Below are 17,599 nucleotides of genomic sequence, written 5' to 3' on the forward strand. Positions count from 1 at the left end.
TTTTCTCTTCCCCCACCCCGCCTCCGGTACTTTACCTATTTTATGATACAACATCTTCTGTATTGACAAATCATAATATTGCTTACCTGCTGTTGTTCCACTCACACATGTTCTCGTTATAGCTTACTTATAACAAATCTTAACTGCCATTTTGAGGAATATTAGTTAACTTGATCTCATTCCAGACACCTTGATGTGGACTCAAATGTATGTATGTTTATAGGATAGTATTGTGTGACTAAATTTTTTCATTTTTTTTCTATTGATATTTCCATGAGTAAATAGTTTTTGGGGTGTGTTTTTTTCTTGTATTCCTGAGATCCTTTTAGACTTTTGAATATTTCTAGCTGGGAATTCAAATGTTATAAAAGTTAGCAAACTGTGACAAATGCTTTATATTTGGTGAGTATCAATTTGTATGAGAATTAATCTATAATATTTTGACTTATGTCCAAACAAAATATATTTAGATATCTGCTATATGTGTTGCTTTTGTTTCTCTTTTAATATCCTTCCATTTTGCCCTCTTTTGTAAACCTGCAAAACATTTTTATTATATTGTAAATATTGCAGTAGTTTCTTGCCCTGCAGAAGTGACTGAATTGAAGCGCCCTAGCCGAATAGGTAGGTGTTAATTAAATTTATATATTTTTGTCATAACTAATTACACAGTCGTTTAGTTTTCTTTTCAAACAACAATATCACCATCAACATTATCATTACCATTTAACATTCTCTTTGCTGGCAAGAATTGGATGTTTCAACTGGAACTGGCAAGCTAGAAGACCATGCCAAGCTCCATTGTCAGCTTCTGCATAGTTTCTGTGGCTTGATGCCCTTCTTAACATCAACCACTTTACAGAGTATCTTGAATGTACATTTATAAATTCCACTTTTAAAATGATAGATTTTTAAAAACTTAATAGCAATCTCATTGAACCTTTTCAAATTCACAACTACTGGGAGTATTAGTAACTGTTTATTACACAGAACTAAACTCTACTTTAATCTTGTTATAAGTGACATAAAGTTGATAGTGGTGTAAAGTTTGTGTGTTTTTTTTTAATGTCCATTTTCCCATGCTGGCTTTGGGTTAGACGTATATCTTATTGAAGTTATTATTTTACAGCCAGATTTTCTTCCTGTCACTAACCCTTAACTGTGTTTCAAATAAGGGATCTTTTATCCCACATGTGTAAGATTATTTTCCTTTGAGAATTTTCTTAGTAAGTTATTTATTTCAAGTAATCTAGTGAAGGCCTAGTGGTTAGTGTTGCACTCAAAATCTAGTAATCCCAAGTTCAATTTCTGGACTGAGCAGTGCATTATGTTCTTGGGCAAAACACTTTATTTCATATTACTTCAGTCCACTGAGTTGTAAATGGGTAATCCTAGCCTTCTGATCAGTAATGTATAACAAACATTCAATAGTCTGGTCAATCATGTCATCGTGTGAATCTAGATCTAGCAACACTGAAGTGTCTCATAGCACTGAACAGTTCTTCATTATGGGAGTTACATGGATTCTGTAGAAAGTCAACAACTGACTGGCATTTAAGTATTTCTTGGCTCTAAAAAAGAATCAGTTTTTGTGATGCACTTTTGGCAGTATTATACATGGGAGGTGGGGTTATTATTAGAGACTGTGTGGCCTAACATTTATTTGTAGCAACTTTGGAACCTCCGTTGTGTTTTATTCTCGATCATGTGAGGTACAAATTGTTTAACATGTGAACATTCATAATGATTAAGTGTTTGTGCCATGTAGGAAAGTGACTCAGCTGGTATGTTCCTGTTGAATGTTCCTGTTTGAGGTCTTTGACAAGTGAGTAGAAGGCCAAGGAGAAGTAAAGCATTCTTTTGTCTGTATAGGAATATGAATTGCTTAGAAGTGACAGCAAGCAGTTGATGAATGTACAGTAAGGAGAGTATAGGAGAGATTACTAAGCCTTAGCATTCACCACAGTCAGTAGCAGGTGGTTTTGAAGGAACTCGTTGGGATATGTTGCGATGGTGCAGTCAGACTAGGAACTTCGAATCCTAGAAAGGAAAGATGAACGCCTCAACTTAGCTTGGAGGTTTTCATGCTGGATATCGTTATGATTTTGGTAATGTTTATTGCTACAACATTGCTTTCAATGAAGTTATCAAGATGAAGGACCTACTGGTTAGTGACTAAAGAGAGCGAGGCCCCTGCAGATCTGGCTCTATAGAATCATTATGCTGGTCGATGAAGAGGGACAAATTTAGTGTACTGAAGGAAGAATATTACCATCACTGTTGATATGTTGGAAATGGCTTTGATGCAAAGTCAGAAAGTTTGTACTTTTTAAGGATTGGATACATTAATAGCAGATTTCAAAAGATTCAGATATGCTCAGAGGGAAAGAGATAAGAGTTTAGTGGGGATAGAAATTAGCTCTGGAGAGCACTATTTGAAGGTAATGGAGAGGAGTGCCAGTCATTTAATGGTTCAGATGATCAGATATTCATTATTAAAACTTTAAAAATGTGGAAAACAGTAGATTTCAGATGTTTTTATTTGTATTATTTTTTTTTCTCATTTTCTTTTATTGTTTTAGGTGAGAAAGCTGATAAAGGAAAGAAGCTGTTGGGTCGAGGCCGTGGAAGAGGTCGTGGTATAACAGCACCACCTCGAAGTCGTATCATACCAGCAAATCTTGCTAGTGATTCTCGTAAAGTTGAGTGTACAAGGGATCTGCTTGTTGTAAAGATAGACAATGCTCCAGGTGCTCGAGATGATGTAGAAGTTGAATACTCTGATAACGATAATATTGCATTACGGTCAGTCGGTGGTAGTGGAATTGCTTCAGCTAGCATACCTATTTCATATGATCAGACATCACATTCTATCGTAAGCTCTCCTTACAGTAAGTCCTGTCCTACATCAGGCTGTGCTCCTGCTGAAAAAATGTGGGATACCATACAGGAGAATTCATGGGACCAGTCTCAGATTAACCTGCAAAATGGTGACCACCTTCACTGTGGCAATGATGAGGAAGATGACGACGACGAAGATGATGATGATGATGATGATGAAGAGGGTGTTATGCTGGAAGACGAATATATTGAAGATGGAGAGCTTTACAGTGGTATATATGAAGATGCTGAAAATGAAGCCAATTATGGTCTTGTACATGGCATGGTGGAAGGTGAGGAATGGGAAGACTGTCCCGATGAGGATGACTATTGCGTTGAAGATGGTCATCTGGTTTATGATAGCACTGATAAAATACAGGAAAGTCTTCGACTTGACTGTCAGCTAAATCCTGAAGCCCCAGCTTTTGTTCCCACCTCACCAGATTTTTTGAATGCTCCATCAGAAAATGACAAACCTATCAACCCGGCCTCTATAGAGCAAGCCAAAGAGTCTCTTGTTCAAAACAAGAACAAAAGTGTTCAACCCCCAATTTTGAGTAGCAGCTCAGCTAAAGAATTTTCCGCTAATACTGTTGACAAAGATGAGGTCCATGAAAATAAAGTATTAAATGACTCTTCCTCCTCCTCCTCCTCCTTAAATCAAAATCTTTGCAAATCAGATTCTCAGAAAGTTGCTGAGAATCCTGATAAATTGACTAAGACTGATAACGAAGGATTAAATTGCCATGACAAATGTGAAGATAAAGCTGATGGTGATGCTGTTGATGAGAGTGATGCTAAACCGGAAAATAGCTCAGAAGCATTTACAAAAAGTTTATCAGATTCAGATAGCCTTGTTCCTGATGCAGATATTGAGACCAACAAATTAGAAAAAACTAATTTAGACCCACTGGCAACAAAATCTGATGAAAGTGTTCATAGTCACAATGAACAATCAGCAAATAAGGTAGAGAATTCTGATTCTAAAACCAAAGTTACTACAGAAACAGTTAGATCTGAAAATGAACATAATTCTAATGAACAAATAGCTAAAGAAGAAAATATAATTAAGGAAACCGATGTAGTTGATAATAAAGATAGCAAAGAGTTGAAAAGTGAAGATACAGGCAGCAAAGAGTCGAAAAGTGAAGACACAGGCAGCAAAGAAGTTGCAGCATCAAAAAGTGAAGATAGTGAAAAAACCACAGTGCCAAACCCAGAAACTGATACAAAAACAGAAATTGTTAATGACCAGGCTTCAGTGTGTAACACTGAAAGCATTGTTAACGAACAGAAAGTAGATGTCAAAATAGAAGACGATATTTGTAAACAAGAATTAGATAAATCCGTTGAACAAAACGTTAGCACTGAATCAACTGAGTTAAGTGAAAACCTTGAGACCAAAACTAGTGGGGAGACAGATGATAAAGAAGAAAAAGCACCAGTGAAAGAAGACCAGAGTAAAGCTGATGTTGGAGATAGTTCCGAAAACTGTTCGAATGTTACTTCTGATGCTTCGAAGCAGAGAAATGACAATACTAGCAGAGATGTTTTTTATCCAACTGCAGAGGTTTGTGCAGTCACAATCAAAGAAACATTGCAGACTGTCAAAGACGCTGGTGCTTGGAAATTAAGTGTCAAAGATGATATTGAAACAGTATCGGTGTACAAGAGTTCCAATGAGTCTAATGCCTCTGATTCCAAAACTGAGGGTGTAGCTGCAGCAGGTTCTGTCTCCTCCTCCTCCTCTCAAAATCCGTTGAAGGAAACTGTTTCTAATAATCTGCCAGACAGCAATAACCAGTCTGTTAATAATGAATGCAATGATCTTCACAAGAGCAGCACGGATGAAAAATCGAAAACAGGTATTAAACTTCATTCTTCTACTGTTAACATACATTTTTTTTCACAATCTCTAAGGCTACCATATTTACTTGTGTATAAATCACACTATTTTATACTTGATTTTAACTGGAAAAAACTTGAGGTGCATCTTATACATGGGGCAAAGCTTAAAGCTATGAAGGGATCAAATTTTGTATCAAGATTTAATGCAAAATTATGGTTCAACTTATACATGGATAAATACAGTAATTTCTTCTGTCTACTTAGAATGTTAATCTTCCATTTGACCATAATACTAGTGAAGCCTGTTGATGTAAATATAAAAGATATTTCCAACTTGGCTCTTAACACACTGATTAATTTTCTGTACAAACTGAACCAAATTCATTTCCCTATGAAACCTTTCTGCTTTGAAAATATTGCGAAATAAATGAACATCACAAACTAAGTACTTAAGTAACTACTACTATTATTATTATTATTATTATTATTTCACTGAGGTCAACTTTGCCTTTCATCCTTTCATGGTCAATAAATTAAGTTCCAGTTGCGTATGGCAAAATTTGAGACCATAATTTTTTTTGGGTGGTAGTGGTGGTGGTGGGGGGGGGGGGGCAATACATGGTTAATGTTGTTCGTAACAATTTGAAACTCCTCTGAACATTTCTCTTTTGTATTTTGTGGACATACCAAAAGAACCTTAATAAGAAGTTTGAAGACTGAAAAATTATGATTTCAGGATAAATACTGAATGTATTATTTTGGTCTTCTAACATTTGAAATATATCGAAACATAGGGAACTCTATTTGCTTTTTGGGTTGTTGTTTTTATATTTTTTTTACTGTTGTTGTTGTTGACGACGGAGAGCTGGCAGAACCGTTAGCACGCCAGGCATAATGCTTTGCGGTATTTCGTCTACTGTTGCATTCTGAGTTTAAATCCTGCTGAGGTCAACTTTGCCTTTCATCCTTTCAGGGGCGATGAAATAAGTACCAGTTACGCCTTAGGGTCAATGTAATTGACTAGTCCCCTTTTCCCAAAAATTTTTTCAAGGCCTTGTGCCTAGAGTAGAAATTCTTTTATTCTTTTACTTGTTTCAGTCATTTGACTGCGGCCATGCTGGAGCACCGCCTTTAGCTGAACAAAGCAATCCCAGGACTTATTCTTTGTAAGCCTAGGCCTAGTATTTATTCTTTCAGTCTCTTTTGCGGAACTGCTAAGTTATGGGGACCTAAACACACCAACATCGGTTGTCAAGCAACAGTAAGAGGGGCAAACACAGACACACACACAAATACATATGTGTGTGTGTGTATGACGAGCTTCTTTCAGTTTCCGTCTACCAAATCCACTCACAAGATTTGGTCTGCCAGAGACTATAGTAGAAGGCACTTGCCCAAGGTGTTATGCAGTGGGACTGAACCTGGAACCTTGTGATTGGGAAGCCAGCTTCTTACCATGCAAGCACTCCTGCACCTGTTGTTGTTGTTATTATTATTATGTGTGTCATTATTAATTATCCTTTCGTTTTCCTGATTAACCGTACATATATAAAATTTACAGATCTAAGAGCTTTCCTTGTGTTGTTTTCAGTTTGGAAGGTTTTGAATTCATAATCTGAAAATAGTTCCAAATATTGATAGTTACTATATAGAAGACATATATTAGCCATTCAAAAATACGCAAAAACTATTAACTCCATTTGTTGTAAAAAAAAAAAGAAAATTTTCATCACACTAATTGCAAACTGTTAATTCCACTTTGTGTCAAAATTTTCATTACACTAATTGCAACCTGGTCACTGACACAATTCCTCAAGGTTAGTATAATGAAAATTTTGATATGAAATGAAGTTAAGCTTTTGTATGTTTTTGAATGGTTAATATGCATTTTCCATTCTCTTATTCTTTTACTTGTTTCAACCATTAAACTGCAGCCATGCTGGGGCACCTTCTTGAAGAATTTTAGTCAAACTGTTCAACCCCAGTACATAGGCATAGGAATGGCTGTGTGGTAAGTAGTTTGCTTACCAACCACATGGTTCCGGGTTCAGTCCCACGGCATGGCACCTTGGGCAAGTGTCTTCTACTATGGCCTCGGGCTGACCAAAGCCTTGTGAGTGGATTTGGTAGACAGAAACTGAAAGAAGACCATCGTATATATGTGTGTGTGTGTGTATGTTTGTGTGTCTGTGTTTGTCCCCCCAACATCACTTGACAACCGGTGCTGGTGTGTTTATGTCCCCGTAACTTAGCGGTTTGACAAAAGAGACCGATAGAATAAGTACTAAGCTTACAAAGAATAAGTCTTGGGATCGATTTGCTCGACTAAAAGCGGTGCTCCAGCATGGCCACAGTCAAATGACTGAAACAAGTAAAAGAGTAAAGACTGTTCTATCAGTGTCTTTTGCTGAACTGTTAAGTTACAAGGACATAAACATATCAACACTTGTTGTCAAGCAGTGGTGGGGGACAAACACAGACACACACTTGCATACAATGGGCTTCTTTCGGTTTCCACCTACCAAGTCCACTCACAAGGCTTGGTCAGCCTGAGGCTACAGTAGAACACACTTGCCCAAAGTGTCAGGCAGTGGAACTGAACCTGGAAACATGTTGTTGAGAAGCAGACTTCTTACCACACAGCCATACCTGTGCCATGCTGTGATTGTTTTAGTTTGAATACACAGTCTCAGGTCAAATGACTTTCCACACAAGTACATGTCTGAAATTTAAAATATTGATTATATTTACATATATTCCTTCATTCACTTCATCTTTGATTTGATTGATCCATGCTGGTTTATTTCTGTTTTTATAGAATCTCCAGATCTCGTAAGTGATTGTTCAGAACAAGCATTAAACTCTGTGTAGAACTGACTCTGAGACAGTTTATAACAGGTGAGGGAACATTCTCTTCTTAATGTATATAACATATTTTTGTGTGAGTAGGGTAGCAAAACATTTATATATATTTTCCAAGTTTCTTATGTGTGGCCAAAATTCTGAACACTTATACATAGTTATTGCGTGTTGGATTTCTACCCTTTTTATGCTCAGTTATTTTGCCATTATCTTCAAACAAAATTTTATTATTTTCTAACTTACAAATACTTCAGAATTGGTATTTTGTTTACAATAAAACAAGCAATTAGAAAACTTAGATTATATTATGAAACACTGTTATCATCATCATCATCATCATCGTTTAGCATCCGCTTTCCATGCTAGCATGGGTTGGACGGGTCAACTGGGGTCTGTGAAGCTGGAAGGCTTCGTCAGGCCCAGTCAGATCTGGCAGTGTTTCTACGGCTGGATGCCCTTCCTAACGCCAACCACTCCGCGAGTGTAGTGGGTGTTTTTTATGTTATGTAGAAATAAATGATTATTTCATTAGTCAGCATTAAGGCAGGATCATAACACTTTTGATAGCCAACCGTTGAGGCACAGTCACACCATTCGTGTTTCTTGATCAAATAGTTTTTTTTTAATCTTTTACCTTTTACTGGTTTCAGTCATTAGACTTTAGTAATGTTGGGACACCACATTGAGGAATTTTTAGTTGAATGAATGAATGAATCAACCCTAGTACTTATTTCTCTTAAAGTCTGGCACTTATTCTATTGGTCTCTTTTGCCAGACCACCAAGTTACAGGCATGTAGACACAACAACTACTTGTCAGACAACATCATCGTTTAGCATCCACTTTCCATGCTAGCATGGGTTGGACGGTTCAAATGGGGTCTGGGAAGCCAGAAGGCTGCACCAGGCCCAGTCTGATCTGGCAATGTTTCTACGGCTGGATGCCCTTCCTAACGCCAACCACTCCGTGAGTGTAGTGGGTGCTTTTTACATGCCACTGGCACAGGTGCCAGAGGAGGCTGGCAAACGGCCACGATCGGATGGTGCTTTTTACGTGCCAGTTGGGGCGGCGCTGGCAATGGCCACGTTTGGATGGTTCTCTTACGTGCCACCAGCACTGGTATCACAGCTACAATTTCCATTGATGTTGAATTTCAATTGAACCAAAACAATTAAATTAACTTTGATTACCAAACAACATAAGAATGAATACAACAAATGCAAGCAACTTGTAGAGCTAAGTGACACTGATGACCATACAAATGTAAGTTATTGACTTTGATTGAAAACATGAAACATACTTGATTGCTTTTGAGGGAAGAAAGTGCCTAATGGGTATTTGAAGATAAGGTGTAAACAGCAGAAAATCGGTGCAAAGTGATGAGACAGAATGATGAGACAAAGATTTCTATTTTTAGAGACAATTGACTAAAATATATGAGATGCTGGCCTAATGAATATTTCTTGACAGTCTATTCACAGCAATAATGAAACATCATATCAGGACAATGTAATGGGGTTGTTTAAACATTTATTTTAATAATATTGATGGTAATATATTGTGTCAATTTAAGGCAGTGAGCTGGCAGAATTGTTAGCACAGCGAGCAAAATGCTTTCATCTGTTTTTACTTTCAGGGTTCAAATTCACCTTTTGGGGTTGGTAAAATAAGTACCAATTGAGGACTGTGGTTGATGTAATCGACTTACCTCTCCCACTGAATTTGTTGGCCTTGTGCCAAAATTTGAAACCAAAATATGTAAATTTAAGGTAGCAAACTGGCAGAATGGTTAGCAACTAGACAAAATGCTTAGCAACATTTTGTCTGTCTTTACATTCTGATTTTAAGTTCACCAAAGCTGATTTTGCCTTTCATCCTTTTGAGGTTGATAAAACGAGTACAGTTTGAGCACTGGGCTTGATGTAATTAACTAACCCTTTCCCCAAAAAGGCTGGCCTTGAGCCAAAATTCGAAACCGTTATATTGTGTAAATTTAACCCAAATGTTTTTATTGTGTTTCAGATTGTATGGAAAAACATCAATCGTCATCAACTGTCTGACACGAAGAACGCATTTCGAAATGACCCTAAGAGATGTGGTCACATATTTTTAGTTCCATGCCAATAATCATATAATTATCATATCATCACTGCTTGCACTTTTTCTTTATACTTTCTACTCTAACACTCTGGCCTTCATATCAAAAGACAAGCGCTACTAAGGCTACTGCACTTCTCAAATATAAAGTCTCCAACTTGTGAAATACTTTGATTTAGCTATGGTAGCTTGACAACAAGAGTTTTTGATGGAAACGGTAATATTTGACAAATTCTCAGAATTGTGTATTTGTTTCAGCAATCCTTTCTCATTGATACAGAAATTCAAGGGAAAGTCTAGAAACACTTACTCCTACTGTTACTACTGCTATTATGGAAAAAGTTTTTTAAAAAAAAAACCCTTACAGTGTTCTGTTAATTTTCCATCTCTGTGACAGCAACACTCTTGACAATGATGATGATAATGATTGCTTCCATTGACTCCACGATTAAACCATACCATCCTCCGTCCCTCACAATCTATTTGCTGTGTACGTGTGATGTAATTGAACATTTTCTAAGAATTTTAAAAGGCTCACTGTTTGTAATGAATGAAACAATCACTCTATTCCTCAACTATCATCACACCAAAACATTTTCTCCTTTAATCAATTGGTTTTGGCGCTTATGTGCTTAGAAATATTTATTTATATACATTTTTCTTTTTGCTCTCTGTTTTTTTTTTTTCTGTTCCAATTTCTTCGCAGCACTATCTCTCCGAATGCATGTGTGTGTATGTATCTTATAAATTATTTTATTTTCAGTTTTAAAATCTCTTTTTGAAATGTGTTTAGTGCTGTAATGTTGCCAATTAAGAAAAACTTACATTGATTCAAATTTTAATTTTAATTTATCCAATTATCTATCTAATCTATAATTCTTATTGATAAATAACCATTTTTTAACATTCAGTTTACATGTACCATCTTCTTTTCTGGGGTTGATGATGATGATGTTAATAATAAAAAAATAGTTGTAGTTATTATTATCATTATTATTATTATTATTCAATGTGGTGTTGCAGTAAATTCTAAACAAGTGGAGTCCACCACTTAATTTTAATCTGTAGTTGTAACTACTTCACATACTTTGCTAACGATCTTTGGAAAGGGTTGAATATCACAACATCCTCCTCCCCCTCCTACTCCTCCCAATGTAAGAAACCACCTATTCTTTTAATCTTTTCTTCCTTAGTGTAGACAAATGAATTTCTAAACTATATTCTTTGGCTTGGTCTTCTTCCAAGTGTTGTTGTTGTTGCTGTTGTGCCGCCCCCCTCCTCCTCCACCGCCACCACATTTAGAAGTGGTAGTTTGATAAAATGTGCACACGCTCGGGGTTTTTATTAAAAAGACTGGAGAGCTCATTACATACCTTTGATGTTCCCTAGATGAACATTTAGAACGTCACATATGTGTTTTTATTATTTTCTAAGGTCAACTTTGCCTTTCATCCTTTCGCGGTCGATAAATTAAGTACCAGTTGAACACTGGGGTCGATGTAATCGACACATCCCCTCCCCCAAAATGGCTGCCCTTGTGGTAAAATTTGAAACCATTATTATGTGAGAAATTATCATTATTATTATTCTTTTCTTATTTATATTATTATTGTTGTTGTTGCAAAAAGACAGTGGATTGGCAGAATTGTTAGAGCATCAGATAAAATGACTTGTAATATTTGTTCTGGCTCTTTACATTCTGAGTTCAAATTCTTCTAAGATCAGTATTGCCTTTCACCCTTTTGAAGTTTATTAAATAAACTATCGGTCAAGATTTAAGGGTCAATTTAATTGACTAACCACAGCCCCCTTCAAATTTCTGGCCTTGAGCCTGTGTTAGAAATAATAATTATTGTTAAGGTGGTGAGCTGGCAGAATGGTTAGCATGCTGGGCAAAATGCTTAGCAGTATTTCATTCATCTTTACATTCTGAGTTCAAATTCCACTGAGGTTAACTTTGCCTTTCATCCTTTCAAGGTTGATAAAATAAAGTACCAGTTGAACACTGAGGTTGACGTGATCAACTTATCCTCTCCCCAGAAACTGCTGGCCTTGTGCCAAAACTTGAAATCACCATTATTATTATTATTATTATTATTATTAATTTAAAGAGCACCGAACAAGTTGCATTTTACTTTTTTAATACATCCTGCCTTTACATTGTGAATTAAATTCTCTTGGTGATGGGGCGGGGATCAATAAATTAAGTACCAGTTATGTACTGGAATTAGTGTAATAAAAAACCCTCACCACTAAAATTTGTGGCCCTGTGCATATATAAGAAATCATTATCATTATTATTAATATTAAAGGTGACAAACTGACCAAATCATTAGTGTGTTGGACAAAATGCTTAGTGGTATTTATTCTGAATTCAAATCCTGCCACGGTCAACTTTGCCTTTCATCCTTTCGGGGCTGATAAAATAAAGTACCAGTCAAGTACTGGGGCTGATGTAATTGGCTTCCACCTCCCCTAAATTTGCTGGCCTTGTGCCAATCTTTACAGCTGTTGTTATTAATAAGGTGGCAAGCTGGATAAAATGCTAAGCAGTATTTCTTCTGGCATTGTTCAGAGTTCACACTCCGCCAAGGTTAATTTTTGCATGTCATCCTTTTGCGGTTGATAAAATAAGTACCAATCTAGCACTGTGGTCGATGTAAATTGACTATCTCCATTCCCCCAAAATTTCTGGCCTTGTGCCTATTGAAGAAAGAATTCTAATTGTTATTATTGAATATAGTTCTTACTTATTTATCTGTACAACTATTCGATGTCCCACCTCTGATTAAATGACAGCAATTTTTTAATAATTTTTGAAATACTTTTTCAGTGGTGTTTGGATATATCTGATGCAAATTTTTTACCCCTCTTTTCAACCCTTACTTTAGTATTTTCTGAAGTGTTAACAGCCATCTGACTGACAATATTTGTATGCTTACCTGTGAGCACCTAATTTATGTATTTTTTAATTTTTATTTCTATCTGAATATTTAAAGAGTGATTAGCCACTAGTCATACAGCTTACAGCTATTGATATTCTTATAATGATAGATAGCAACTCTGATAACTAACAGTAACTAGACTGGCTGTTTTTCTTTTTTAAGGATGAAAGAAGGTCTTCAAATTAAGCTTCAGCTAATCAGTCCGCAGTTAAAATATTTACACATCTGTCCTTGTTTATCACGAGTGTATGGTGCTGCACAAATCAGTGATAAATGAATCATAGAAACTTATAGGAATAAATAAGTTTCATTCTCAGACCCTCGAGTTATCCTGAGCAATTGTGGATAGTGATTGGGGCATGCTTTTGCAGTCCAAGCAGAAACTATCTGATCAGCGACCCATGTTATCTCAGATCAGTGATAAACGAAGATAGAGATGTATAAACAGTTAAAACTAATTGTGATATCTAAAATGGATGCTCTTTTTAATTATTGTTGAACTTTCTTCAACAAGTTTCTTTCTTCAAGAGTCAGCTTACTTTTACCATTTTCATGTTCCTGTCTTTCATATAATTTTCTTTTCCATAGGTGCCTTTCACAATTTAACATTAGGGCTAAAGTAAAATATAAAGATAAATGAAGATTTTAAAATTTTGCTATTTATTTATCTATTCAGCATTACTTTGTTTTTATTTTCTCTCTTTTAATTCTATTTCTTCTTTAAATAATTTAATAGCTATAACTGGCGATGGTGATGATGATTATGTAAATTATTTTATTATATACACATATACAATGTATGTATATTGTGCACCCAGACTACTGCCTCATACTCACATATTAGTGTTCATATATACACACATATATTGGTAAAAAGTTGCCTGGAAATATATCAAATATTTCAGGAAACATCTCTGATATTATATATCAATTTCAGAGAGTTATTGCTAAAGTATTTTGAGATTCAGAGCTATTAAGAGATTTGTCCGAAAATCTCAGTCTATTACAATATAACATGTTCTCAGAACTCATTTAGACACCTATTTTGCAAAATACATGTGTGTTTGTGTACACACATACACACACGTTTTTTTATACTTAAACAAATAATTGTACCTCTGTGTTAAATATCATTTTACCCTAAATTGGTTGAAACAGTTTTGACATATAATCCCCCCGTGATATTTTTTACATATTCCAGCAGAACAAAATATTCTCTTTGTATTCTATGAAGCCAAACCATAACAAAGGTCTGCTAGAATTAACAAATGTGATGACCAGGAGTTATTCATGAACAAACCTAGAAGAATATTCATTACAATGCCACTAATAATAAAAATTCTTCAACTTATACATACATATATATATATATATATATATAGGTCACTGAAATTACTTTTAATTTTAGACTTAACAAGTAGCATTGATATCTATAGTTTCAGAGTAATATGATTATGCTGAACTTCTGAATATATACATATGTGTGTGAGTATATATATATACATATATATACATACATATATATATATATATATATATATATATATATATATATATATATATATATATATATATATATATATATATATATAAATATATGTGTATGTGTGTGCGTGTGTGCAACAACTACATCTTCATTTGGCTTTTTGTTGGTTTGTCTTTTTTATTTTTTCCAGTAATATGTTTATATCCCTGTGACTAGTAAAGTTTATATATTGGGTCTCTTGGGTTCTTCATCTCTAATTTTGGGATTTTGTTATATCAGTAACCAAGAGTTTTTCATTTTATTTCATCATATATAACCAGAATACTATTTAAGAAATTATATGTATGTGCATACACACATATATGTATATAATAAATCAAAGGGGACCCAGCAGTTACCTTTGGCAGCACTCCTGTAAACACTAGCTATCGGAAATTTCTTTTAGTAGAAATATTAGTTTCACACAAACTGAAAATTCAGAAAGTTACCTTTGTTGTGGAATATAAAATAAGTGAAGAATGGAGTTGTTAAATATACATACACACACATATACATATATATATATATATGTGTGTGTGTATGCATGTGTGTATATATATATATATATATATATATATATATATATATATGTATGTATATATATGTATGTATATATATATATGTATATATATGTATATATATAGTAGTTGCCTGTTAAATGTCTTAAATACTGAAGATGAACCATCTGCAGAAATGTTGGCTATTTCTATACATAGTGTCCATACTATGTATATTTGCTGTAAATATACACTGCATTTATACTATATATATTTACTGCAAATGTACATTCTAGTATAATATAACTCAGAACTGTAATCAGTGGGAGTACTGTAAAATTGGCAAGTGTTTTTTTATTATGTTGGAAATAACAGGGAGAAGTATAGTCTCCACTCAGCTGATTTATCATTACACTGCATAACACGGAACTTGTTAGTGATATTCCAATGACCCATTGAATTTGTAGACTCACAGTTATTGATCAATATGGGAATAATACCTATTTGCTTATTAGAGAAAAAGTGAATTAGTCAAACTTCGTTCTATTTATGAAGTAAAAAATTTAACTAGCTTTTCATTATTCTGACTTAATCTCAATTAACTTGGAATGCTAAATGCTTTTATTTATTTAAATGTTATAGTTTTTTGGGGTTTTTTAAAAAATATCTTTTGATGAAGTGAGAGTGGCTGTTCATTTTTATTGCACTACTATTGTAATTTTTAAAATTGGCTGTGAGAATGTGCGCATTATTTATTTAAATCTAATCTAATCTAATTTAATTTATTTTTTATTTCTATGCACATCATTGATGTAACTTTATCTTAATCAAAAGAAGGAAGAAAAAGAAAACTAGTGAAACAAAAATTTTTCATTTTTATGTTTTATTCTTTTATGTAAGAATTGTTTTTTGGGGATTTCTCTTCTCTTTTTTTTTTATTTTTCCTTTCATTAAATAAGTAATTGTTTTATACTGTATCAACGTTGTTAAAAACAAAAGAAAAACAGTATGAGCAGTTGAAATATAAACAAAAATGCTTGTTGTTGACTTTAAAATATGCTTTAATCTCAAGTGGTGTTAAATAATAGCTTTCAAATAATTTTCTAGTTATCTAACATTTTGCATTTGGATATTCAGAGCTTAATATTTCATAGATTTTTTTTTTAAAGATGTACTTGAAAAACTTTTTGCAACTACTTGAAGTTTTTTTTAATCTAAACTCTTATATATATAATACTCATAAATTTTTTTCTTTAAATTTTTAATTGATTAGAATGAACTAAATCATTTCCTCTGATAGTATATTCTCAGCACTATCTGAAGGTCAATGATCAAATAGGTTAAGTTTTAATGGTTCTTGGGTTGTGAGTTCTTACCCTACCGCAGACACAATTTTGTACCCTTGGAGCAAGATATATCTTGCAATGATTACTTTAATTTCTCTACATGGTAATATTAACTACTTAGTCATGTTGCATTTTATATACCAGTTACATTGTAAATTATGTTAAATTGTATTCAGTTATTTTAATAAAAACATGAAAAAGTTTTAAAGATAATATAGCTGTTGTTTTCTTTTCTTATGTTTTTTTTTTTTTTTTGAAGTTTAGTTTATTTTTCTTGGATTCTTTGAAAGACTCAGTTTCTTGTCAACACACTTCAGACACACATTTTTGTTTTGAAACCTTGTTTCAACTTTTGTTTTAATCTTTAGATTCCCAAATATTCAAATCTGAAACTAACTATGGAAGGGAAACCCCAGTTACTTGTCATTTAAACACTGGGGAGCCTTTACATAGTTGCTCGACCCACTAGAAATAGCAGCTTAATCTCCCTCAAATAATGCCATACCATCTTAACAAAAGGAAAGGATACACTGGGCAATCCTGGATGGTCACAACTGGACTGGCTTTCACTCTGCTTGATGAGGTTTGACCTGGAGCCAAACAACAGCACAGCAATTATCAATCCAATGAGAATCCTACCACCTTTAAAAAAGGAAGGACACATTGTACATGTGCTTCAAAAAGACAGGATGGTCACAGCTGGAATGGTTTGGATCCTAAGCCTCCTTGTTCAAGGTTAACCTGGGGCTAAACAACAACAACACAACTGTTGCATTCAATTTGTTGTGTGGTCATTGTGAATCAAGTATAATTCATTTATTTACCAAACTACTAGATATCCTTCTTTTGCTATTGTCGGTCATTTTTTATGCAATAATAATTTATGAGGAAGCCTCTACACAGTTGCTTGACCTGATACAAATAGCAGCCAAATCTTTAAAAAAAAAATTAAGAAAGGTAAAGGACAGATACATTTGATAATGTTCCTCTTGGCTTAATGTCTGAAAATTTAGAAAGAGAAAGGTCAAAAGGTCAATAAAGAAAGGAAACTGGTTTCTGTACATTTTCTTGCAATCTTATCAATTATCAAATTTCTGAATATCTGTATATGTATGTATGTATATAATTGTATATGATGTCTGTGTGTGTTGGTGTGTATATATATATATGTATGTATGTACATACATACAGACATACACACACACACACACACACATATATATATATACACACACACATTATAGCTTTTTATACCTTTTATTTCTTCAGATGCCAATTCTGATTACAGATTCACTGAACTACAATTCCCAAGTGAAATCAAAATTCTTTGCAGTGCGTTTTACACTCTTCTTACAATCTGTGCAAATTTTTTCCACCGGAGATTATCTCACAGTCTAGCTGCAGTACAAATTATCTCTTTTGCACTCTCTATCATACCACCAACCACAATGCTGCTTATCTCATTCATGATTTAAATTTCTTAAGATCATTCCTATTTTCATTTTCCTTCTTTGTTGTTATTGTTAATAGACAAGAATGTACATGAAATTCCTTATAAGGAAATCATTCCAGTGCATATATATTGTAAGGTGTGACCTTG

General features: G+C 34.2%; 1 protein-coding gene across 15 annotated transcripts in view; it reads left to right on the top strand.

The window, feature by feature from the left end:
* The window catches only part of LOC115217028 (AT-rich interactive domain-containing protein 4B), a 143,269-nt gene extending 133,239 nt beyond the window's left edge, over positions 1 to 10,030 (top strand). For 14 of the 15 annotated variants that reach the window (XM_029786568.2, XM_036507720.1, XM_029786565.2 and 11 more), the window contains 4 exons: positions 574 to 624; positions 2,583 to 4,745; positions 7,547 to 7,626; positions 9,612 to 10,030. In XM_029786568.2, the coding sequence (XP_029642428.1) occupies positions 574 to 624; positions 2,583 to 4,745; positions 7,547 to 7,599 (2,267 nt within the window). In that variant the 3' untranslated portion in view covers positions 7,600 to 7,626; positions 9,612 to 10,030. The remainder of the gene's footprint in view (positions 1 to 573; positions 625 to 2,582; positions 4,746 to 7,546; positions 7,627 to 9,611) is intronic. The other variant, XM_036507722.1, reaches the window with a different exon arrangement.
* The last annotated feature ends 7,569 nt before the right edge of the window (positions 10,031 to 17,599 follow it).

The sequence above is a fragment of the Octopus sinensis genome, linkage group LG11 (genome assembly GCF_006345805.1).
Source record: "Octopus sinensis linkage group LG11, ASM634580v1, whole genome shotgun sequence".
Taxonomy (NCBI): domain Eukaryota; kingdom Metazoa; phylum Mollusca; class Cephalopoda; order Octopoda; family Octopodidae; genus Octopus; species Octopus sinensis.